This window comes from Typopeltis vanoorti, chromosome 21 (genome assembly GCF_054136105.1).
Source record: "Typopeltis vanoorti isolate ZY-2024b chromosome 21, IOZ_Tvanoo_1.0, whole genome shotgun sequence".
NCBI classification, from domain to species: Eukaryota; Metazoa; Arthropoda; class Arachnida; order Uropygi; family Thelyphonidae; genus Typopeltis; species Typopeltis vanoorti.
In genome coordinates, this window is record NC_143569.1 from 88,198,795 (window position 1) to 88,217,335 (window position 18,541).

Here is an 18,541-nt window from a genome sequence, read left to right on the forward strand (position 1 = left end):
CTTTTATTTTGTTAAAAGTTTTTGGTTGTGGCTTAATTATATTCTTTTCTAGTTCAGTTACAAAATCATTCATCTCTCTCTCTCTCTCTCTCTCTCTCTCTCTGTGTGTTTTATCTTTACTTCTCATTTTGCAATTGCACTGTTTCCTTTGTACTCTATTTTTGCTTCTAAGGTGTTGGAACTGATCCATTTATGGTAACCCTTTTTTTGTTTTTATTATCTTTTCTATTTCTTTGTCCCAGTTTTGTGGTCCTCTTTTTCTATTCTATTTACTCTTTATTTCTAATCTTTCTGCTGCTGCTTTTGTCAGGATTTGTTTTATATTTTACCATTCCTCTTCTATGTCATTTGATTCATGTATGGTTTCTGTTTTAAATCAGTGCATTTCTGATATTGTTGTATATTATGAGGATCTTGTAATGAAGGAATTTTGTAACTCGGTTGATAGTTATTTTCCACTTTATTTTTAGTCATTTAAAGAACTTTTGTCAATTAATTTTATCAAAGGTTTCTTCATAAATATTGAAGGTTGCTTTAATCAGGAAGATTAAAAAAAAAAAAAAAAAAAAAAAAAACGCTGTGTTTCTCAAAGTTATTAATATTCATCTTATTTTTGTTCATCAGTGGCATATAGTGATAATGATACACAAATCGATGAAAATCAATACTATATATTATAAATTGAATTTTTGCCAATACCATAAAATGATCATAATTTAATTCAAAGACTTGATATACTCTTACGTGTAGGATTGACTTGGCTAATTTAAAATTTGCAATAATATAGTCAACTAAATATATTATTGCAAATTATATTATATTATATAATTATATAATTATCTCATATTATTATAAATAACAAAATCGTTCGGTTTGTGTCCATTCTGATTACATGTATCTTCACCAAATCTCCCTATGTTATTATTATTATTACACCCTCCATGGAGTCAACAGACTCATCACGGGAGGTTCATTCAACTGACAATATATTTATCATATAGAATCTTAAAATCCTTAACACTTCTTGCATTAACAACACATTCTGGTAATGCATTCCATTCACTGATGATTCTCCACAAAAAAAATCTACTCCTCACACCCTTCTTCAACACACTTTTACACAACTTCCAGAAATGACCTCTGGTTCTTCCCCTTTCACCTTCCACTCTTTTTATAATCCTCTGGATTAATCTGATAAAATCCGAGTAGTAGCGAGAATGTCACAGGAAAAATGAGTGCACGTTCGAAAGAGAGGTGAAAGAATGTTAAAAAATCAGTAAAAAAGAAAACGAGTGGTATAAAAACTTTAACAGATGTTAATAAGGACGAAAGTGAGGAGAGAGTGGTGGAAGGAAACGAAATTGAGGGAGCGAATGAAACTGGAAATGGCGTGATGCAGGAATCGAAAGTGGAAAAATCGAAAGAATGAATGATAGCGAAAGTCGGACATGTGTTGGACGTAAAGTACAGAAGCACAGAAGGATGAATGAGAGTGGAAGTGAGAAGAGAATGTCAAGAGTTAGAAAATTAGAAAGAATGAATGATAGAGAGAATGTGATGTGAGATTAGGAAGTTGAATTGGATTGGATGAGGAAAGAGATGAAATGGATGTAGAATGAAATTAAGAAAATTTGGGTAAAAACTATTAAAACTAATCATGATGGCACGAAAGAGTTAACAAAAGATGAGCGAGTGGTGTCATATGGTGACTCCATTATTAAAGGTGTGCTGGATGATAGGATGCACAAGGTATGTTTTCCAGGTGGTAAATTGAGTAGAGTGATTGAGGCATTGGACATCGAGCAAAGGAGTTGATAATTAGAAAAACAAACATATAAACCACAGTGAAAATTACAGACTACACAGAACTAACCTAAACCGCAACAACGTTCTTACTATTCCTAAAGTATGGGAAATTATCATACAAAACTGTGTTAAATAATTAACTTTTTTTTTTTTTTTTTGGTACTACTTTAGCACGTTATGCACGTTTTCATGAGATTCTATTGTAATCATGCACCCTAACTGTATGTTATTCCTAATTTTTGTTTAAATACTGTACTGATGATGTCCTAAGATACTTAGGATGAAATATTTACAATTAATTAATTTTCACTGTGGTTTATACGTGTGTTTCTTCTAATTATGAACGTGCCACAGGTTTCGTTATTTAAAAAAGGAGTTGATGGTTTTAATCGGCACGAATGATTTGACAGAGGACAAAGAGCAAGTCAGAATGGATGCCAAGAGGCTGCTAAGAAGGATAAAAGAGAATAGTGTGACAGGAAGGGTAGTCAGCATGTTGCCTAGGTATGACTGTGGTGAGATGAGGTGGAGAGCAAGGATTATGAATGATATGCAGGCTGAAATGTGTGAGGAGATGGGAATACAGTTTGTTAATGTGTGGAATGAGTTTGAGGGATGAAGTGAGCTGTATGGGAGCGATGGACTGCATTTGAGTGGTTATGGTGTGAGTCACTTGGAGAGACTGCTGCTGGAAGGTAGAGAAGTGAGTAGAGAGAATGAATCAGATCAAGCAGGAAGTGATGTGGAAGAGCAGGAGAGTAAGATAGGAGAGAGAGATTGAAGAGGTGGTTATGAATGAGGAAGTGAGTGCTATGAGTATAGAAAATGAGAGAATGGGTGTGCAAGAGGAGCAGGGAAATGGGGAGGCTCAGGGTGGACAGCGGTACACAGCATGAGAAAGGTGGATGCTCCAAGAGGAAGTGAGAGCATGTGTAGACAGGAAAGAAATGAGATGACCTGGAATCAAGAGGAAACACTTGGAATTGAAAAGGGTTTTAAAATCAATAAGGAGAAAGAGAAATTGCCCTAGTCGAGCATAGAGAGATCACATCGAGTGAGTGGTATCAGTTGAACTCGCTGTAGATCCAGAAATGAGCTGTTGTGTTTGTATACAAATGAAAGCGTAAGAATCAAGGCAAATGAAATGGTTGCATTCATAGTCTGTTCACCCAAAAATTGTTAGAATAAGCGAGGACATCCTGACAGGAATAGAGATGGAAGAGTATGATGTGTTTTGTGAGGATAGAAGGGGTAAAAAAGGGAGGGAGAGTGCTGTTGATGATAGAGAAAGCTTTATGTCCATGCAAAATAGAAATGCAAGAGGAAAATAGTGCCAGTGGTTTTGAGGCAGTATGGTGTGAGATAGAGATGAATGGAATCAAATACTTGGTTGGATGTTGTTATAGAGCAGGTAATGTGGATGGTGGCGATAATGAACTGTATAATCAAATTAGTCAAGCAAATAAGAAAAGGGTGATCATAATGGGCGATTTTAATTATGGCAATATAGACTGGAATGATGAGATAGCAACTGGAATTAAAGAAAATTAGTTTCTTGAGTTTTTGAGGAATAACTACCTCAGACAGTATGTAACAGAGGACACGCAACGATTGGTGCATTCTGTTACATACTGTCTGAGATAGTTATCATCCACCAATTGGTGAGAGTGACCATGAGGTGATTTCCTGGGTGGTTGTCAGGTAATCACCTGGCAAAGTGATTAATGAAAAGGTTATATGTGGAACTACAAGGGGGGGGGGGGTGATTATGAAGAGCTCAGGAGACAGCTTGCAGGTGTAGCATGGAAAGAGTAGTTAGCTGGAAAAGAGATCAATGCAGCTTCAGGAATTTTCAAAAACTAGTAGATGCAATGTCTAAGTGTATTCCAAGGGTGAGAAGGTTAAATAAGGCAGGTGTGAGATGGATGAATAAAGAGATTAAGCATGTGATACAGAAAAAGAGGGCATTGTGGAGACAGCATAAGAGAAGTGGAAATAACCTATTCCATAAGGTCTACAAAGATCAGGCAAGGAGGATGACTTGGTTGTTGAGGGTAGCTAAAGAGAGGTATGAACAGCAGTTAGCTAATGAAGCCAAAAAAAATCCCAAGGAGTTCTTTTGATATGTAGCCAGCAAAAGAAAGAATAATTATGGAAGGATGACATTGATAGGAGAAAATGGTATAAAGATAGCTGTTGCAGAATGTCTGGTGGAGATACTTAATGGGCAATTCGTAAAGGTGATTCAATCTTGTGAACGTGCATTCACGGAGAGATTGAGAGCAGTAGATGAGGAGGAGGAGAGACTGACTGTAAGTGAGCAAGAGGTGTATGGGGAGTTGAGTAAACTAGTTAGTTAATAAGACTGCGTGACTTGATAATATATCGGCATGTATTCTGAAGGACTGTGTCAGGGAGTTGACACCTGTCTTGACATATTTTTTAATACGAGTCTTGCACTTGGTCAATTTTCTAAGGAGTGGAAGGAGGGCAAGATTGTGCCACTTCATAAAGGAGGTGATCGAACTCAAGCATCAAACTATAGGCCTATCTGTGTGTCAGGTGTTGTGGTTAAGTTGTTGGAGAAGCTTGTGAGAACTAGGATCCAGAGTTGGGTTGACAACAATGGTATTATCTTTGATGGACAGCATGGTTTTGCTAAAGGGAGGTCATGTTTTAGTAATCTACTTACTTATTACAATAAAGTAACTGCTTCCTTGGACAGAGGAGAAGGATACACAGTAATATACTTGGATTTCGCAAAGGCTTTTGATAGAGTACCTCATGATAAATTGATAGTGTCAAACTAGAGCATATGGGGTTGGATATTAGATTAGTGCATTGGATTGGAGACTGGCTATTTGATAGGTATCAAGTTGTGTATGGGGGTGCGATATGCAGGAAAAGGAAAGTCCCTAGTGGAGTGCCTCAGGGGTCTGTTTTGGGGCCATTACAGTTTAACTTGTATATTAACGATATAGGTGAAGATTTGGATGGAGATATTCAGTTGTTTGCAGATGATGCAAAGTTGGGATGAACATGAAGAGTAGTGAAAATGTTGTGGCCTTACAAGAAGACTTGAATAAACTGAGTGATTGGGCATGGAAATGTGAGTTCAATGTTGCAAAATGTAAGGTTTTAAAATTTGGAAAACAAAAATGGGATGAATTTATGCTTGGTGAGGATATATTGTTAGAGGTGGAAGAAATAAGAGATCTGGGGGTGATAGTGGATAAGGATCTGAAATTTAGGGGACACATAGCCAAAATTGTGAAGACAACACAAAGGATTCTGGGAATGATGTGGAGGACACTGACGTGTAGAAGTAGGGAGATTCTTGTTCCGTTGTATAAGGCTTATTAGGCCACACATAGACTATTGTGCCCAGATTTGGTCACCTGGTTTTCAGAAGGATTAAGAGATGTTGGAAAGGGTCCAAAGGTGATTGACTAAGGTAGTTTCTGACCTCTAGAATCTAGAGTATGAGGAAAGATTGAGAAGATGCAACATGCAGAGTCTGGTGGACAGGAGGAAGAGGGGAGATATGATAGAGACCTACAAGTTATTAAGGGGTTGTTATAGGATCAATGCTAGAGAGGTTCTACAGAAAATAGTGGGAGAGAACCAGAGGTCATCCCTGGAAACTGTATAAAGAGGGTGTGAGTGGGGGAGTGAGAGGCAGGTTTTTTCGTGCAGAGTTGAAATGGAATGCCTTGCCTGAAGGTGTCTGCAAGGAGTTTGAATGTGTTCAAGGCACGGTATGATGAGCTGAGTGTGTGTGTGTGTGTGATAAAAGGACCTCCCAGATGAGTCTTTGACTCCATGAGGTCTTGGGGTAATAATAATAATAATCCTCTCACTAACTTAAATGTGTCTATCATATCACTGCTCCTCCTCCTATCCCCCAAACTCTGCAATCCACATTTCCTCAACCTCTCTCCATAGCCAGCATTCCAAAGTCCTGACATTGTCTTAGTCAGTCGTCTCTGGACCCTCTCCAATGTCTCAACATCACATTGAAAACCAGGTGACCAGATTTGAGCACAATAGTCCAAGTGTGGTCTGACCAGTTCCTTATACAGCGGCACAACCACTTCCTTATCCTAGCATGCATGTTAGAATACTTCTTATCATAGTAGCACAACGTTGTGCAACCTTTGCAACACTAGAATATGCCCTCTAAACTTCAGTCTCCTGTCAACCATCACTCCCAAATCTCTAATCTCATCCACTTCCTGCAGGTACAGCACCATCAATATAGTACCCAGCCTTATATTTCTGCATTCCAAAATGCAACATCTTCACCTTATTGATATTAAAATTACAATCCCACTCTTTTGTCCAAGTAAAAAGCCTATTCAAATTCTCCTTTTCCAGCATTTAAATCCCTTGCTAGTAGTAAATAGTCTGTTTTATTTGTTTCATCTATGACTTTCTGCAGTTCTTTGTAAAAGGTTTTACTTCTTCTTCTTCTTCCCCCCTCTTCTGGTGCATATGCCCTGATTATTGTTATGTGACCTCGTAATGTTTTGAGCTAATTTCTAGTAGTCTTTCAGTCCAGTAGTTATAATATACAATATTGTTCTTCATAGATTTATGTATCATTGTCATTATACCTTGTGCCACTGATACATAATAAAAAATAAGATGAATAATAATAACTGTGAGAAAGTGAGAAACACAGCAATGTTTTTTTTTATCTTCCTGATATAATATAATACATTAATATTGTAAATTTTTCTAATAGGTTTAAACTGGTTATAGTAAATGGACTGCAGTCATATAACTTCTGTCACAATTAAAAGTTTTTCCCTTAACTTATTGCTGCTTTTTTTCACTTCAAATATGTGTATTTTTCTGAGGACTTACCTGATTTTTCTTTTTTAACATCTGAACACTGAAAAGACTATTGCCATAATCTGTTGAATTGGCAAGAGGCAACTTCTCTGTTATCCAAAGTTTTTCATCTTCTACATCTCTACGGAACTGATATGCTTCTTTCTTCTTTAACAACTGGGCTTTACGCTCTAAGAGAGGTGCTTGCAACCGTGTAAACCTAGAAAAATAAAATAAAATAAACTTACTAACATCAAAACAAGGCTAGTAATAATCAAAGAATGTAAGCATTAGCCATATGCGGTTAGAAGAGATCCCAGAAAAGATAATTTTTATATTTTTTGACAATACAAAGTACGTGTGCATATTTTTAAATACAAATAGTCATTTTAAACACAAACAACCACCTTTTAAATATAAATACCTGTGTATTAAAATAACATTAAGATGGCAATGGATTTATTCTCAATAAAAAATTTTACTGGTATCATTTTAATTGCAGAAAATGATATTGATTTCCTTTTCTGTCATAATAAGTCAGAATAGGTCATATCTGTGTGTGTGTGTGTGTGTGTGTGTGTGTGTGTGTGTGTGTGTGTGTGTGTGTGTGTGTGTGTGTGTGTGTGTGTGTGTGTGTGTGCACGCGTGAGAGAGAGATTACCTTTCTTCAACATAAGTTTTCTTTACTGTAATATCTTCACTCTTTTCAGGATCCATTTTTTGTAGGTAATCAGCTTGATTCTGAAGTTCTGCTACCTGTTTAGCCTTGGTTCCCATTTGTGTTTCAATCAACTAATGAGGAGATAAACACTATTTTAAAATGACACAACTACAGATATCTAATATACACAGAAGCATTATTTAATCATTATTTTTATGCAGTTAGAGGAGATCCCAGGAAAAATAATTATGTAAGAATAACTTTTAAGTTTTTTGACAATACAAATGACAAAAAAAAACTGATCAGAAAAAAAATATAAAATCATATGAGCAGCAATAATAAAAATGAAATACCTGGTGCAATAGATAGATAAAAGAATAAGAATTGGAAGCTATTGAGATGGTAAAAAAAATTTGATGCTGGAATATTCTTAGAAAAAACAAAAGTTTTAGAAAATTTATTTCATTACTTGAAGCTTCACCTGCCTGCTGATTGATACTCACAAAAGTCTGATCCTTGTTTATAATTATTTATTCCCCTATAAAAGTATTGGTTTGAAAATTACAGCATTCAAACAATTTTTTAAGGATATGAGAGTTGTTGTAAATAAAGCATCTCACTGAAGACTAGAGACCATTGATAATGAAAGTTCAGAGAAAAATAAATTGACAATTTTTGCAGGTTTACCTTCACTTACCAAGGTAGGAAAATGTAAAATGATTTGAGTAGACAGCAATTTATGTGTGCTGCAGGGATCTGTTTTGAGGCTTGTTGTTGTTTAACATGTATATTAATGATATCAAGGCAGGTTTCAGTGAAGATATGCAACTGTTTGCAGATTTTGCAAAATTGAAGGGAACAATGAGGAATCAAGCATATGTGGCCTTACAGAACTTGAATGTATAAGGTTCTGAAATTTAGTAGGCAACAATGGGATGCAAAGTATACATGATGGAAAAATTTTGAAGAAGCTAAAAAAGTAAAATAGAATATATAAAAGATCTAGATCTATAAAACATAAAATATTTTATTTATTTATTAACAATTTTTAGAGAAGAAAGCAAATTAAGTTTGGAGATAGATAAAAGAATATAAGTAAAGATGGTATTGTTTCAGAACAGGTAAATAGGAGTAAGGTAAATAAATTTATGTGGAATAAAAGAAAAAATAGCAAAAAAAAAAATGAATTAGCTATATAAAAGTATTGGTTTGAAAATTACAGTATTAAAACAATTTTTTAAGGATATGAGAGTTGTGTTGGAAATGAAACATCTTCATAATGAAAGTTCAGAGAAAATTAAGGGAGTGAAGAGATGGCATCAATATCTATTGCAAAATCATATATCAAAAATGAAGATATTAGGGTAGAACTTGATATCAGCATTAAGAATGTGCAAACAAAGCTAATCTAAGGTGAATGTCATTTAAATAGAATGGAAGATGAAATATGAAACAAAACAGGTGTTTGCTATTGAAAGTTTTTTCCACTTGGATATACTATATATTAAAGATGACAAGAAATTACATTCTTGGTTTCATCCTTTATCCAAGTGTAAGCAAACAAAGTTTGGAATATGTTGTTTAATTTTAACGGTATATATCAAAACACAGAATTACAAGTAAATAATTATTTATTGACTTATTGCTGATATTTCGCTGGTGTTATAACCAGCATCTTCAGAGCACAAAAATACAGTTTGTCACAGTATGTGAGACTACAACAACATGGTATAACAAAGGGACTAGTTTAACAAAATTGTAGAACAACACAAAAACTAACCAAAGTCCTAATTAGGCACCCTCTATCTAATATAAAAAAAAAATTGTAGCAACAACACAAAGACTAGAGTCCTAAAAAAAAAAAACAGAGAGAGCAAGCAGGTACTAGTTATGTTTTGAGATTTGGAGTATGTTTTAAGGCTTCCGTTGCTTCTAAGAACAATCTCTCTGACTTGTAAAAGCTTCTGTGCAGGGGTATCCAAAGCATAGTCTGCTAGGCCCGACTAACCATAGTGATAGTGCCGGATGTATCTTTTATGTTCACTGATGCGGATGTCCACAGTTCTTCCTGTTTGACCATAGTAGGCTTGATCACAAGAGCAGGGTACTTCATAGACTCCTGGATGTGATAAAGGAGGGATGCTGTCCTTGAGTGAACAGATGAGAGTTGCTAATTTGACACATGTTCTGAATATAGTGCATAGTTGATGTTTATTGAGACTTCTAGATATCTTTTCCGATATGCCTTTAATGTATGGGATGGTGACTGTTTTGTTGCAGTTCTCTGTGGTGGATAGTGGGAGGGGTTTCTTAGGAGCATTTAATATTTTATTTATCTTATGGGGATTATAGCCATTGGCCAAGAAAGTGTGGCATGAGTGAGCTACTTCAGCAGCAAGAGCATTGCTGCTGAAGCAAGAGCAAGAGCATTGTCATTGGAACAGATTGCTCTCGCTCTGTGGGCTAGCATTTTTAAGATACTGTACTGTTTTAGAAGGGTGATGGTGTGATTGTTAGTGTAAATATCTCCCTGTATGTATGGGTTTTCTAAAAACTGAGAATGATAAGGAACCATCTGGAAGACGTATGATTAGTGTATCCAGGAAGGGAAGACAGTTATTAGCTTCCAGTTCCACTGTAAAGTGGATTTTTGGATGTTGGCTATTTAAATGTGCTAAGAATGTATCCAAATGTGCCTGGGCCATGTGGGCAAATAGGCAGCACATCACCAACATAGCGTAGCCAAAGTGTTGGTTTGAGAGCGGCTGTATTGATAGCTAGTTTTTCCAGGTGTTCTATGTAGAAGTTGGCTATGGGGGGAGCTCATGGCTGTCCCATCTAATTGTTTGTATATTTTCCCTTTCCATGTGAAATATCCTGCATGTATGGTGAATTTAAACAGTTTGAATATATCAGGGGGAAAGTGTGACTTTAGCAGATTAAGGGTTTCAGTTAGTGGTATATTTGTGAATAGTATGGTGATATCAAAGCTCACCATTAAGTCTGAGTTTTTTGAGGTATGGTGTTCTAAAATACTCTTTAGGTGGGCAGAATTTTTGACAAAGGAGGGAGAATTGTTTGTGAGAGTGGCTAGTAGCTTGTGGCTAAAAATACAAACTGGCTAAATGTCTAGCCAAGTTTGTATGTGGGATTATTTATACTATCTACAATAGGCATAAGGGTGTATCGTGTTTGTGAATTTTTGGTGCTCCATATATCCTGGGTTTTTTTAATATGGAAAGGCTTGAGTTTGTTTACTATTTCTTTGGGCCAGGAAGTGACTTTTTTCAGTAATTTACACACCTTATTCTTTTGTGTGTTGGTGAGATTGCAATCTATAATTCTGTATGTTGACTGATCTTATAAAAGTGCGTATTTTGTTTTCCTATTCTGTTGTGTCTATCACCACAGTTGCGTTCCCTTTGTCTGCTTTTGTTATGATAATCTGGTTATTATTATGCAACTCTTTTAGAGCAATGATTTTCTTATGAGGGATATTATTTTTGGGAGACTTAGACTTGATTAGAATGTTTACCACATCTAAAAGTATGTTACTGGCTATTGCTGGAGGCAGGTCGTATATTCCCCGCTCAACGGATGCCATTATTTCAGCTTTTGGAACTTGTTTGGGAGTAACAGCAAAATTGTGCCCCCAACTTAAAGCACTAATGACTTCTTTGGTTAAGGTGAGCGATGATAAATTCACAATGACGCGATCTTGTTGTAATTGCAGTCATTGTGTAGCACTGCATTGTTGGAGATTTTCAAACTTTTTTTGGTGCCGGTTTTTGACCATGATGAATTCTTTTCTAGCCATTGCATCGGTGATGTTGTCTAGGATCTCCCATAATTCCGTGTTTAAAATATTACATAGTAGGTCACGTAGCGTGTTGATGGTTGAATTTAATTTGATAACTCAAGGCGAGTGGCGTTAATGGCAATGGCTATAATCCCCATAAGATAAACAGAATATTAAATGCTCCTAAGAAACTCCTCCCACTATCCACCACGGAGAACTACAACAAAACAGTCACCATCCCATACATTAAAGGCACATCGAAAAAGATATCTAGAATTCTCAATAAACATCAACTACGCACTGTATTCAGACCATGTGTCAAATTAGCAACTCTCATCCATTCACCCAAGGACTGCATCCCTCCTTTATCACATCCAGGAGTCTACGAAGTACCCTGCTCATGTGATCAACCTACTACGGTCAAACAGGAAGAACTGTGGACATCCGCATCAGTGAACATAAAAGATACATACATCCGGCACTATCACTATGGCAAGTCGGGCCTAGCATACCATGCTTTGGATACTCCTGCACACAGGATCAACTGGAAGAAAACAAAAGTACTGCACAGAAGCTTTTACAAGTCAGAATGATTGTTCTTAGAAGCAACGGAAGCCTTAAAACATACTCCGAATCTCAACAAATATGGCTGTATAAATTTGCCTAAGATTTGGGAGACAGTCATCTTAAGACATAACTAGTACCTGCTTGCTCTCTTTCTGTTAAGGACTTGAGTCTTTGTGTTGTTGCTACAATTTTGTTAAACTAGTCCCTTTGTTACAGCATGTTGTTGTAGTCTCGTGTACTGTGACAAACTGTGTTTTTGTGCTCTGAAGATGCTGGTTATAACACCAACGAAATATCAGCAATAAGTTAATAAATAATTATTTACTTATAATTCTGTATTCTGATATATACTGTCAAAATTAAACAACATGTATGATGAAAACATAAGCCTTTCTACACATTTAAAGTTTGTGCATGAAGTCACTTCACAACTAGGCTACTTCTATACAGAGGCGGATGACTTCACATCAATTGCCTTAGTATTCCATAATGCAATGCACATATATAATGCTATGAATATGGGAAGGGCCACTACCCAGACTGGTTTCGACCTTTATTGAGGTCTCATCAGTGGGAGCCAGACCCTGAAGTGATACCAACGTTGAAGTAATGCAGAAGTCATATTTCCATATACAAGCAGTCAAAAGATGTCTTGTATCACTTCTAGGTCTAGCTCCCACTGATGAGACCTCAATAAAGGTCGAAACCAGTCTGGAGCCTTTCCCAAATAGCATTATACATGTCTGTAAGGATATGTGCATTGCATTATGGGATACTAAGGCAACTGATGTGAAGTCATCAGCCTCTATATACAAGTAGCCCAGTCATGAAGTGACTTCACACACAAACTTTGTTTGCATACACTTGGATAAAGGATAAAACAAAAATATAATTTCTTGGCATATTTAATTTATAGGTGTTTGATGACAAGATCTAGGTAGATTGCTACAGTTGGTAGAAGCTTAGAATGCTAAATATAATATTCAAAATGACAATATTGGAGACATTACAAATAACAGAGTAAATTAGAAGAAGAATTGATGGCAAACAAACAAAAATGTAAACATAATTGTGTAATACTATCATGGTATCCTGTATACCCTTTTGAGAATACACATCAGGAAATAAAGATTTCTAGATGCTCTGAAATCAAAAAAAATCTATCGAAAGCTCACTATTTATAGTGTCTTGAACCTGGATAAAGTTTCCAGTTGACCTCAATCATCACAGAAGAAGGTCAACATAAGCAAAGGCAAAAATTTGGAGCTCTGGCCATTCAAGAACAAGATGTGCTCTCAGATAGCCTGCTAAAATATCCCTATTATACTGTTTAAATTCCAATTTAAAAAAATTATATTTAAAATCACATTGGAATTTAGCTTTTTGAATAGTTTTAGGAAAGTTTATTATAATGTATATGTAGCTATTAGTTTCATTTTGTCTCAACATCCCCTGCACTGTGAAGGGATGTTGAGCAGTAGCTGCATGTGTTCCAACAGATTTGTACTGAGTGGGGAAATTATTAATGCTATTTCAGATGAACATTTGCCATGGAAATATTTATAGAATACACACGTTGCAAAAACCAAATGTCTGTGCAAACATGGGCAGAGTGAGTTGGTAAGAGATGGGTCATTTATCAATCTAATTTTCTCCTCTGAATTGAGTCAACCATTTTGAGGGAACTCTTAGGAGTCCCACCTCAAATGTAAGAGGAGTATTCAATAGCTGGGAGGATATGTGATTTGCATAAGGTTAATAGCTGTTCAGGGGTGAAGTAACATCTTGAGTGAAAGAGAAATGCAGTTTTTTTAGAAGCTGAGGATGCAATGGTTGTAATGTGCTTATGCCAGGAGGGGCTTGATGTCAGGGTAATTCCTAGAAGAGAAATCTCATCTTGTCTGGAAATTTCAGTGTTGTCAAAAATAATACTGGGATAAAATGGTTCTCTTTTGTGAGAAATAAGACAGAACTGGGTTTTACTATCAATAAAATTGACGAGGTTATGTGAACCCCATTGGAGGATGGTTTGAAGATCAGAATTGAGAGCAACAGTGGTTGATGTTCTGTAGGTTGAGGTGAGTTGTGTAGAGTAAGGTTTATCAAATGAAAGGGAAGAGTGTAATGTGCTGTCATCTGCAAAACTGTATTGGGTTGGAGTCAACTGAAGTAAGTCATTGATATATAGAAGGAGTTGGTGAGAGAACAGAACCTTGTAGAACCCTGACATTAGTTGGATGGTGAGAGGATAAGAAACCATCTACCATCACACATGTGATGATAGATGATTCCACACAATCTTAAAAAAAAAAAACTGATTATATCACTCAAACATATTTTTCTTGTTTAAAATAAGAATAGTTCATAAAAGTATCATTAATAAAATATTACCAGCTCTGTAAAATCATAAAATTTCTACAATATATATGATTTGACCTACCCTAATATATTAGAACAAAGGAAATGATTTGTGTAAAAATAACACTATGAGTTTGGATAGGTCTTATTTTACAACTAAAATAAGGAATAATATATTAGAGATGGCAAGATTTTATCTTGTGGTTTACAAGATAAAATTCTGAAGGAAAAGAGTGGATCCTTGCAACTTTATGATTCAAATTGAAACAACTTTCTTTGCAAAAATGTGTTGAAATGTGCTATGACTTACCTGCTGCTTTTGGAGGATCAGATTTACACTTGTTAGATCTTGTCCTGTTTCGGCTGTCAGCACTTGATTTTCAAGATCTGTAATCCACGTATCAATGTCATCGCAAGTTTGTTCATAAAGTACTTGTCTATTAGCATCAAACAACTTCTCACCCTTTTCTTTAGTGGTTTTCTCTAGATCTTCAAACTGCTCTTCTAGTTCTCCGAGCTGTGGTTCAATTAAATTAGCAATTTCTGGCTTGTCAGCTATTAGTTCACGACCAGCCTGAAATAAGACAAAAAAAAAAAAAGCAATTTTTTTTAAAATATCATTGCTTTTACAACACAACAGAATAAAATAATATCTTATAGTTAACAATCATGAACATTCATAAAACATTCAAAAAATTTATTTACTTCAATTTTCATATTTGCTTTTCAAGGATAAATCAGAAAATTAATAACAATTAAAGAAACACTAATTTAAGAGTGAAGATTGTTTACAGTTTTCAAGTACAATTTAGAATTCAAGAGTTTATTTTAAAAATACATTAACATAAAACTTTAAAACTGAAAAAGACACTTAGCATACAATAATCTCTTATACACTTAAAAAAAAAGTTATACCTGTTCAACTTGAAAGAGACGATCCTTATTGGATGCCACTTCTGCTTCGAAAGCCTGATGACGAGTCCATTTACTATGAACAGTTTTGGCACTTCTGTAAGTCTCATCTTGGGCGATGATATACTTTTCTTGGATCCATTCGGAGAGCTTTAGAGGGGGAGAAAAAAAGTACAATAATATTTTGTATTTAATATTACATTTGTGCAATAAAATATCCCACTCAATTTGCATCCATTCACTCTTCCATGTTTTAATGATTATAGTATAACAAACACAAGCACTGGTGGCATACTGTAACTGCCTTCAAGTATTTTAGTTTCAAGTTTTTGAGTGCAAACTGCATTCGAAGTATTTTAATTTTTAAAATACCACCAGTCTGTATTTTTTTTTTTAAAATATAATTTTTTTGAAAAATCATCTCTCATACTATTACTGTTTCCACTGCCAAGCACTTCTGTCTCTTCAATACCACTCTTCTGATTTTTCACTTTATTTCTTATTTCTGATCTCTTGCATGCATCACACACTGTACTTCCATCTAACACTGTCACCAGTGCACTCATTCCAAAGCCATTTAAAAGCAACCATTCACGCCTGTATAACTTCATTCTTCCCTCAAACACGTGCCATACACCCACAAACTGTACTCCTTTCTTAACTGGTAATTAATTTACGGAATTGACAACGCATATAAAGTAAATTAATTAAAGATAACTTTAATGAATCACTTCTATATTTCGGCAATGTCACATTGCCATCTTCGGGAACATAAAGATATGGTATGTGCACTAAGGAACTAACAAAGCAAATGAGGAAGAAAATAAGAACTAATTTTGTTCCTAAAGTCCTAATGGTGCCCTCTTGCGGGCTAATTTGGTAGTCTTGGCAGTTGGGCTGAAGTTCTCAAAATGAAAGTCTCCCAAATTTGGGGCAGTTTCATGCACCCAAATTTGTTGAGGTTAGGAACGTTTTTTAGAGCTGCTGAAGATTCTTTGAATAGTCTTTCGTATTTAAACTTGCTGCGATGGATTATTTTTGTCTTCTTCCAACGAATTTTATGGTGGGTATCTAAGGCATGGTCTGCCAGCCCAGAGCGGCTGTACTGGTGAAATCGGATGTAGTCTTGGTGTTCTGAAATCCTGATATTTGTTGTTCTGCCTGTTTGGCCAAAGTAGGACAATTTGCAGCTGCAAGGGACCTGGTATACACCAGGTAGGTCTAGGGGAAGTGGTTGGTCTTTGGTAGAGCGGATAAGGGATGCCAACTTTTTATATGGTCTGTAACAGGAAGTAAGGTCATATTTTTTGAGGATATTAGTTATTTTTTCAGAGGTGCCCTGGATGTAGGGGATAGTGATAGACTTGGTGTAGTCTTTATTGTGGAGGGGGGGAGGGGGGTTGTGGTTTATAGGTTTTAGTATTTTTTGGATTTTTTTGGGGTTGTAGCCATTGGCTAAGAAAGTGTTGAGGATGTGGTTTAGTTCCATAGTCAGGGCCTTGTCATCTGAGCAGATTAATTTTTCCCTGTTATATAGTGTTTTTATCACCCCATATTGTTGTGAGGGGGGTGGGTGGGATTGCTGGTGAATGTATCTGCCAGTGTGGGTGGGTTTTCTGTAAACAGAGAAAACCAAAGTTCCATCAAGCTGGCGGGTGATTAAAGTGTCTAGGAAGGGGAGGGTGTTGTTTTCCTCTTTTTCTAAGGTGAACTGGACTCTGGGATGTTGGTTGTTTAAGTGTGTTAGGAAGGAGTGGAGTGCATCTGAGCCATGTGGCCAAATAGCAAACACATCATCCACATAACGAAGCCAAATAGTGGGTTTTTGTGGGGCGGAGTTTAAGGCTTTCTCTTCAAATGTCTCCATAAAGAAATTGGCCAAGGGTGGGGAAAGTGGTGAACCCATGGCTGTCCCCTCTATCTGTTTGTAGAACTTTCCTTGCCAAACGAAATAGCCTGAGTTCATTGTGAACTGAAATAGGGCTGAGATATCGGGAGGAAACTTGGCTTGGATGAGCTCAAAGGTTTCTTTGAGTGGGACATTAGTGAATAGGGAGGAGACGTCAAAACTGACCATTATGTCAGTGTGTTGGAGTGTGAGGTTTTCTATACTGGCTTTAAAGTGGGCCGAGTTTTTTGTGTGTGATGGTGTGTTGCCAGTGTAGTGTGTGAGCGTTTTGGCTAAATGTTTGGCTAATTTATATGTGGGGGAATCAATGCCATCCACTATGGGACGTAATGGCACATTTTGTTTATGTATTTTTGGGAGTCCATATAATCGGGGGGGGGTCTAGAGTTATAAGGTTTAAGTTATAAGGTTTGTACTCCTTTCTCCTCACACAGCACGGCTAGCATACCATTCATGATTTTCCTCCATCTCAACTCATCATTGTCATACCTTCGTAACACATTGACAACCTTTCCCACTACATTATTCTCTCATTCTTCTCAATAACCTTCTGATATTCACTCTCGCATGCTCCTTATGTCCACTTAGATCATTTGTATCCTGAACCACCACTAATTCTCTTGCTTGTTTCGTTTCTTCCTCATGTCCAATGATTGAATTATCCTACTCATTCTCCCTCCTGGATAGCAGACCTTATGGGACTCTCTCATTAATTAATCCTCTAACTATGGAATCTCCGTACACTGCTATCCTGGAATCACTCATTACCACTTTTACCCCTCTTTTCCCTTTCAATCTATTCTTTTGCATACTTTCATTAGTTTCTGCTAAGCGTCTAATATCACTCTGCATACATATTCCTCATTTCATTTTTAATTTTCAATAACTGTTTAATCAAATCTTGCATTCTGACAATTTCACTCTCTGTCACTTCCCCTTTCTTCCGTTTTTCCTCATTCATACTTACTTTCGTTTCCTTATTACTAACTTTTGCTTCTACATTCTTGTGTTTTTCACTCCTCAGTTTCACTAGCTTTCATTTCATTTCCATTTATACCATCTTTTATCTTTTCAATCTGTTTCATCGCATTAATTATCTCGTGGTCTAATATATCACACTTTCTACAAATCCATACTTTCTCTCATCTCTTGTTCATTCTCCCCCCCACCAACACATCTCTTACACTCTGCCATGCATATATATTACACTAACAGCATCAAATCATTTTTAAAAAGCCTATGCCATTAATGCCACTTGATTTTTTGCGGCACTCATCTAGTCACACTAGTCAATGCACATGTGGTTGACCTCGTGAGTACTGCCATTGCGTACTATTTAAAGAAGGCAATTTTCAACTAATAAATCATGCAGACAATGCAACATTACTGCATTAATCATATTTTATTTAACAGTTTGTTATGTTGATTTATAACATTTGAACATATGATATGTGGACCTCCATTTTGTATTCTTCTCCCAGTCCCCACAAATGTTAGAGGAAGACATGGTTATAAGGCACGCAATACAGTTCTAAGCATAGATAAAGAAAATGAAAATATCCTGTATACAGGGTGATCAAAATTAAAGTATTCCTGTTTAAAGCCTTGTGGAGCAACACCTAGTAATCCAAATGCTGTGAAACTTTGCAGGAATACATTCTGTCATGTGGAAGCAATATCTGAGAAAAAAAAA

The 18,541-nt window shown here is 36.1% G+C and overlaps 1 protein-coding gene across 7 annotated transcripts in view; it reads right to left on the bottom strand.

The window, feature by feature from the left end:
• Positions 1-18,541, bottom strand: part of LOC150095089 (spectrin beta chain-like) — a 577,773-nt gene that overhangs the window by 211,478 nt on the left and 347,754 nt on the right. For all 7 annotated transcript variants that reach the window (XM_090411296.1, XM_090411299.1, XM_090411298.1 and 4 more), the window contains exons 27-30: positions 14,943-15,089; positions 14,338-14,601; positions 7,304-7,434; positions 6,676-6,862 (exon numbers count right to left, since the gene is read on the bottom strand). In XM_090411296.1, coding sequence (XP_090267422.1) covers positions 6,676-6,862; positions 7,304-7,434; positions 14,338-14,601; positions 14,943-15,089 — 729 coding nt within the window. The remainder of the gene's footprint in view (positions 1-6,675; positions 6,863-7,303; positions 7,435-14,337; positions 14,602-14,942; positions 15,090-18,541) is intronic.